This window comes from Scomber scombrus, chromosome 19, assembly GCF_963691925.1.
Source record: "Scomber scombrus chromosome 19, fScoSco1.1, whole genome shotgun sequence".
NCBI classification, from domain to species: domain Eukaryota; kingdom Metazoa; phylum Chordata; class Actinopteri; order Scombriformes; family Scombridae; genus Scomber; species Scomber scombrus.
Genome location: NC_084988.1, coordinates 1,395,104 through 1,402,499, shown reverse-complemented (window position 1 = coordinate 1,402,499; position 7,396 = coordinate 1,395,104). Strand labels below are relative to the sequence as shown.

Genomic DNA, 7,396 nt, shown 5'->3' with positions numbered 1-7,396 from the left:
ACTGCTCACACAAACACAGATAAGAGCTTTAAAATGCAGTTATACTCCCACTGCTACTAATAATACTATTAATAATACTACTAAAGCCACATTGGGACAGGATGTGTATCCTTAGGGAAGATTTGATGACAGTGAATCCTCCTGTAATTTAAATCATGTAGTTTATGTAAAGCTGATTTTTCCTTCTACTAGAAAGATGTTTTTTCAATTCTGATAAATGGAAACACCAACATATCAATCTATCAGGGAACCAATACGAGAAGAAAAAGACCCCATAAAAAAGAAAGACAAGGAAGAAAGAAAGAAGGAAGGAAGGAAGGAAAATAAGACAGGAAAGAAAGAAAGAAAGAAAGAAGGAAGGAAGGAAGGAAGGAAGGAAGGAAGGAAAGAAAAGAAGATAGGAAGGAAAGATGGGAGAAAGGGAAGGAAGACAGATGCAAGGAAAAGAAGACAGGAAGGAAGGAAGGAAGGAAGGAAGGAAGGAAGGAAGGAAGGAAGGAAGGAAGGAAGGAAGGAAGGAAGGAAGGAAGGAAAGAAAGAAAGAAAGAAAGAAAGAAAGAAAGAAAGAAAGAAAGAAGGATGGGCGGCATGTTTAACACCCCTCCTCTAATATATTCTCTCAAAATGGATTAAAAGCAGAAATTTGATGCTGGGTCCACAAAAAAAGAATGTGTGAAGTTATTCATACGTTTATTTTTTTACATTTTTACCCTTTAAATTTAAACTAAACCACATGGACACAAAGAGACAAACATCATTGACCCTTTAACGTTAGAGTAGTCAGCAGAACCTCGGGGTCGTACCTGTTCACCTCAGAAGATAGTTTGGCTGTTTGTGTCTGAGCAGAGCCAGCGATGGTGAAGACGGGCCAGGGTTTGGTGCTGGGGGCCACTACGGGCTCCAGACCACAGCTTGAACTCCTTTTATTTGAAGAGTCCGCCTCCGGGTCCCTCCCCCTCCTCCTCTTCGCCAGCCGCTGAACGACAGCGCGTTGAGGTTGAGACGATAAGTGCGATTGGGTCTTTCGGAGCTGAGACTTGCTCGTGGCTTGTTGGGGTTTCTGTTGTGTTTGCGGCTCAGGAACAGGAAGTGGTGTTTTGGTCGTGGTGCCTTCAAGTCCCTCAGGTTGAATCTGAATCTCCTGCTCTTGAGTCTGTTTCTGCTCCTCCTCTTCCTCCTCCTCTTCGTCCTCCTGCTCAGGTTTCAGGGCTCCGCTTTGACCCTGTGGAGGACCTTTGGAGCCGTTCGACTGCGTCTGGGCTTCGGACTGAGAGGCGTTGACTCTGTTCACGGACCAGATCCTCGTCACGAAGCGGTTGTTCTGAGTTCTGGGAGGAAGTTTGATGGGAGTCCTGAGACGGAGGAGGATCGGGATTCTGGGCTCGGAGTTAACGGGAGTCACAGACTGGGAGGAAAAAGAGAGGAGTAAGATTAGAGAAGATGAGGTGAGCGATGAAGGAGGAGATACATGAACATGTTAGGTGGTTTGTTTAAAACCCTGATGTTAAAAAATGTGTACAGTAAGTAGAGGAGGAGGAGGAGGAGGAGGAGGAGGAGGAGGAGGAGGAGGGGGAGGAGAGGAAGAACAAGAAAGAAGAAGAAGGAGGAGGAGGACAAGAAGAAGAAGATGATGGAGGAGCAGGAGAAGGGGAAGGAGAAGAAGAAAAACAAGAAGAAGAAGACAGAGGAGAAGAAGTAGAAGAAGAAGGAAAAGAAGAAGGAGGAGGAGATGAAGGACAAGAAGAAGAAGATGAAGGAGGACAAGAAGAATAAAGAGAAGAAGGAGAAGGAGGAGAAGGGAAGAAGAAGGAGGAAGAAAAGGAGAGGAAGAAGAAGAAAGAAGATGAAGATGAAGGAGGAGAAGGAGAAAGAAGAGAAGAAGGAGGAGAGGAAGAAAATGAAGATTGTGTGTGTGTGTGTGTGTGTGTATGTGTGTGTGTGTGTGTGTGTGTGTGTGTGTGTGTGTGTGTGTGTGTGTGTGTGTGTGTGTGTGTGTGTGTGTGTGTGTTGTTGTGTTTGCTGAAGCTCAGAAACTCACCACTCTGTCCTCTGAACTCACTGCTGGCTGCATCTCTGAGTCACCGTCACTCCCTCCACCTTCATCATCATCTCCTCCTCCTCCTCCACCATCATCATCATCATAGTAGTCATCATTCTCACTGTGAAGATGAAGAAGAAGTGAACAGCTGCACAGTTTCAACTGACAAATATTCTCATCTATTATCTTTTATTTATCCGTTTAGTTATCAGTTATTAAATGAGAGAGGAAGAGAAGGAGAAAGACAAGAAGGACCAGAAGAAGAAGACGGAGGGGGAGAAGGAGATGAAGAAGGAGGGGGAGGAGTAGGAAGAGAAGGAGAGGAAGTAGAAGAAGGAGGAAGGGGAAGAGAAGGAGAGGAGGTAGAAGAAGGAGGAGGGGAGAAGGAGGAGGAGAAAGAAAGGAAGAGGAAGAAGAAAGAGGAGGAAGAGAAGAAGGAGAAGGAGGAGGAGGAGGAAGAGAAGGAGGAACTACAAGAAGGAGGAGGAGGAAGAGAAGGAGAAGGAGGAGAAAGAGAAGGACGAGGAGGAGGAGAAAGAAAGGAAGAGGAAGAAGAAAGAGGAGGAAGAGAAGAAGGAGAAGGAGAAGATAGATATGTGTGTGTGTGTGTGTGTGGGTGTGTGTGTGTCTGTGTCTGTGTGTGTGTGTCTGTGTCTGTGTGTGTGTGTGTGTTATTAAATGTTAAAACATAATGAAAAAAGTTACATGCACAATTAAAGACCACATTTTTTTCAAAAACGTTCAGATATTTAAGAAAAAACATCAAATTGTCACATACGAGAAACTGGAACTACTTAAAAAATGATGATTAGTTGAGGATTAACGTTCTGTAAATTGACTAATTGATTAATCTTTGCAGCTCTAATAATAAAAACAAGTGTATGTGTGTGACCTGTCCATGTAGTTGTGTATCTGTGGTGATCTCAGTCCCTCCAGCTGCATCTCCATCCCTCCTCCCTCCATCTGCTCGTTGGGTTTCTTCCTCCTCTTCCTGCTGCACTGCGAGCAGCCGTCGATCCACTGCACCACATCTGGCCTCATCGTCTTCCAGAAGTACCTGAAAGAGAGAGAGAGAGAGAGAGAGAGAGAGAGAGAGAGAGAGAGAGAGAGAGAGAGAGAGAGAGAGAGAGAGAGAGAGAGAGAGAGAGAGAGAGAGAGAGAGAGAGAGAGAGAGAGAGGAGAGAGAGAGAGAGAGAGAGAGAGAGAGAGATACAGAGAGAGAGACAGGGGAGAGAGAGAGAGACCAGAGATAGAGAGAGAGAGACCAGAGAGAGAGATACAGAGAGAGAGATACAGAGAGAGAGAGAGACCAGAGAGAGAGAGAGAGAGAGAGAGAGAGAGACCAGAGAGAGAGAGAGAGACCAGAGAGAGAGATACAGAGAGAGAGAGAGAGAGAGAGAGAGAGAGAGAGGAGAGAGAGAGAGAGAGAGAGAGAGACCAGAGAGAGAGAGAGAGACCAGAGAGAGAGATACAGAGAGAGAGACAGGGAGGGTGAGAGAGAGGGGGGGGGGGGGGGGGGGGGGGGGGGGGAGAGGAAGAGAGAGAGAGGGGGAGGGAGAGACAGAGAGAGAGAAAATAATGAATAGATTATAATGAATAATAAATAAACAAAAAATGAAAACGTACATTAAATAAAGTTTTTATGTGTCTTAATCTGTTTCTCTCTGTCTTTATAATCTTTAACAATTAGTCTCAACACTGAACATTCTTGATATATAATAATATTTTAGTAAATATTGTATATGTAGTAAACTATCTTTATTTTTGGTCTTTATTAACATTTGCTTTAAGTTCCTTTTAATGTGAAGCACTTGGTGTATGTTCATTTCATTTTGATCATTTTAAGCTGCATTTCCTGTATGAAAGGTGCTATAAAATAAAGTTATTATTATTATTGTTATAATAATATATATATATAACCATGAGAACCTTTTTTTTTTTTTCACACAGTCCAAAACCTTCAGATCTATAAGCAAAAAAACAGCATATTGTCACACATGGGAAGCTGGAGTTATCATTATTCTAAACCCTTATCCAATAAATATGTCTTATATCTTGTATCGTAAAAAACTACACCCACCAAACCCATATTTAGGATCCTCTCTCACCTCTCGTTGAGCAGTCTGAGACACTTGTTGGCATCGAGGTGGTTCAGCTCGTTGTGGTAGTCTGTCAGGGCCGTTTCCACCTGCTGTCTGCTCCTCAGAACCAAACGCACCCGATCTCCCCTCGTTATGTGGAGCTTATCGTCTGGAGAAAACCAGGAGGCAGGATGTGATGTTTACTGATAACAAACTTAACCTACTTCAGTTACTTTACTTTAATTCACTCAGAGTTTGCAGCTCATACAAACCTTTGATTACAAACTTCTTGCAGAACCTCCTGAACGTGTTCTTCTCCACGTAGCTCAGTCCAGGAGGATAAATGCGTCTGCCTAGGTAGCGCTCCACCGCATCGTACTTAGCGAAATAGGCCTGCTCATACAGGAACAGACGAGGAGGAAACAGAACATGTTAAATATCACTATGAGCTAATATGCTTTCATTAGATATTATAAACATGAGATTGGTGATTTATGTTGATTTATTGGATTTTTAATGCCGAAGGCTCAGGAATCATTTTCTTGTACTATAATATGTAATATTGTATTTTATTTCATCATATTCAGACACTCAGAACTTGTTAAATATGTTTAAAAAAAAGTTAAAACTCACCTCTTCACTTTAGCCTTTAAAAATAATTGTCTGTCATCTTCACACTTTTAATATGTACTATTTTCACTATTATTACTATTTCTATTAACTTTCTCATATTACTTAAGGTTTTTCTTCTTTTGTTTCTTTTTAACAAAATAGGAATTGCAGCTTTCTTTTAATTATGCTCCAAAATGAAAGAATACTATACCTATAGCTATAAGAGATGTGAACATTTTAAACAACAGCTTAAAACATATTTATTTAATCTGGCTTTTAATTAATGTTATTTTAATTTATTTCAATTTTTGTACCACTTGTTTTCTTTGCTTTTGTTTTATTGTGTTCATCCCCCTGGATGAAAGGTGCTCCATGAATAACGTTTATTATTATTTATTATTATTTATTATTATTAACATTTCTTTATGCTCCTTTTAGGCCCTTTTAATGTGAACCAATTTATTTTGTTGTAAAGCTGCATTTCTTGTATGAAAGATGCGATAAAAATAAAGTTATCATGATTGTTATTTTTATTATTGTTATGAGAAAATACCTCTTCCATTGCAGCAGGCTGGTTTGGACTTTTGGACTGAGTCTGTAAAGAGAAAAAAATAAAACTTAAAACAGGAATTGTGCTGGAAATAACAGACTAAGTTTTACTACTGAGCGTTTACATATTCATATATATTAAAAAGGATCAGACGTAGAGAATAAATCTTACTGTTGAGTCGTGGACCAGGAGTGACGGCACAGCGTCTGGGTGGATGTCGACTTTGTCTCCGCTGCGGTCGAAGCAGTCCTCCGTGAAATGCGTCGAACACACTGACGAGCGGAGCCGAGGATGCCAGTTGTGACGGCCGACGGCCTTCAACCACTGAGCCAGCAGGGCGGCGTTGTGAAGAGGAAACCTGGAGGTAAGGATGGAAGAAGTATTACAGATAGTAATGTATGTAATGTAGCAATGTATCTGATCTATAGAAATGGACTCATACTTATGGAAGGTCAGGCCCAGGCCTCTCTCCACCGGCCCGCAGCAGTTGGTGCAATTGTAGACGCTGCAGCGGAGCCACTTCCTCTTGGTCCTGTTGAGGCAGGTGTGGCAGCTGGAGATCCAGCGGGCCAGGTCCCGGGTCATGCTGCTCCAGTAGAAGTGCTTACTGATCTCACGCTGGCAGATTCCCTGACCGTAGTGACCCTGGTTGTCGTGGAACTGCGTCAGGATCGAGTTTACCTGGGATCAAATGGCAGCACGGATGTTACAGGACGAACACATCTGATCTCAAGAGCTGAATGATTTAGACAAAATGATCTAATTGCATATGCAACTGCAACATGATTTATGATATTAGAGGGAATTATCATTTATATCATTATTCTCATTTTCATTGTAAAAACATATTCAAATAATGGTTTGATTTCTGCAGGCATCTGTACCCAAAGTGCAGCTGAATGATTTCAAATGTGTTCAAAATGTTTAATGGTGAGCAGCTTTTAACTGAGACTTCAATGTAAATGAGTAAAACACAGTTTGAATCCACAGTGCGGCTCTTTGTCCTGATGAAAATCTCTGTTCTTTAAACACAACAAGCTCCACTCTGCAATCATATTTTCTTGTTCCCTCCCATCAGATCTACAGTTTGAAGATGGGCGTAACCAACATGTGACGCAGCACAGAGCTGTCAGGCTGCATTCAAAGCATAATCATATTTTTAGACCAGATCAAACCTGTTTCACCTGTCAGATCAGAGGTCAAACTTATAAGACTTATCAGGAAGTGAAGCTCAGACAGTCGTTGCCTCTGACAGCTGAAATGGCGCAGAAGGATCAGCTGGGCCGAGACACAATCAGCTGTTCGATCTGTCTGGATCTACTGAAGGATCCGGTGACTATTCCCTGTGGACACAGTTACTGTATGAGCTGTATTAAAGGATTCTGGGATGGAGAGGACCAGAGGAGGATCTACAGCTGCCCTCAGTGCAGACAGACCCTCACACCGAGGCCTGTCCTGAAGAAAAACACCATGTTAGCAGCTTTAGTGGAGCAGCTGAAGAAGACTGGACTCCAAGCTGCTCCTGCTGATCACTGCTATGCTGGACCTGAAGATGTGGCCTGTGATGTCTGCACTGGGAGGAAGTTGAAAGCCTTCAAGTCCTGTCTGCAGTGTCTGATCTCTTACTGTAAGAATCACCTCCAGTCTCACTTTGAATCAACCAAATTAAAGAAACACAAGCTGGTGGAGCCCTCTGAGAAGCTCCAAGAGAACATCTGCTCTCGTCATGATGAGGTGATGAAGATATTCTGCCGTACAGATAAGAAGTGTATCTGTTATCTGTGCACTATGGAGGATCATAAAGGCCACGACACAGTCCCAGCTGCAGCAGAAAGGACTGAGAGGCAGAGAGAGCTCGAGGTGAGTCGACTGCAGCTTCAGGAGAAGCTGCAGCAGGAGATCACTGAGCTGAAGAGGAAAGACGCTGAACTGAAGCAGCTCTCACACACAGAGGATCACAACCAGTTTCTACACAACTACCCCTCAGTGTCACAACTCAGTGAACCTACAGACTCATCCAGCATCAATATCCGTCCTCTGAGATACTTTGAGGATGTGACAGCAGCTGTGTCAGAGCTCAGAGATAAACTACAGGACATCCTGAGGGATGAATGG

At 42.7% G+C, this 7,396-nt stretch overlaps 2 protein-coding genes across 2 annotated transcripts in view; one reads left to right on the top strand and one right to left on the bottom strand.

Moving 5' to 3' along the window:
* The window catches only part of LOC134001225 (uncharacterized), a 9,470-nt gene extending 3,049 nt beyond the window's left edge, over positions 1-6,421 (bottom strand). The window contains exons 1-9 of the mRNA XM_062440794.1: positions 6,386-6,421; positions 5,724-5,962; positions 5,453-5,639; positions 5,285-5,326; positions 4,392-4,512; positions 4,147-4,288; positions 2,931-3,095; positions 2,039-2,159; positions 804-1,405 (exon numbers count right to left, since the gene is read on the bottom strand). Of these exons, the coding sequence (XP_062296778.1) occupies positions 804-1,405; positions 2,039-2,159; positions 2,931-3,095; positions 4,147-4,288; positions 4,392-4,512; positions 5,285-5,326; positions 5,453-5,639; positions 5,724-5,962; positions 6,386-6,421 (1,655 nt within the window). The remainder of the gene's footprint in view (positions 1-803; positions 1,406-2,038; positions 2,160-2,930; positions 3,096-4,146; positions 4,289-4,391; positions 4,513-5,284; positions 5,327-5,452; positions 5,640-5,723; positions 5,963-6,385) is intronic.
* A 120-nt stretch (positions 6,422-6,541) lies between these two features.
* LOC134000380 (E3 ubiquitin/ISG15 ligase TRIM25-like) lies at positions 6,542-7,126 on the top strand (the record flags this gene model as incomplete). Its single annotated transcript, XM_062439701.1, has 1 exon — positions 6,542-7,126. A coding segment is annotated over exon 1 (585 nt), but the record flags the coding sequence as incomplete, so codon positions are not given.
* Positions 7,127-7,396: the final 270 nt, after the last annotated feature.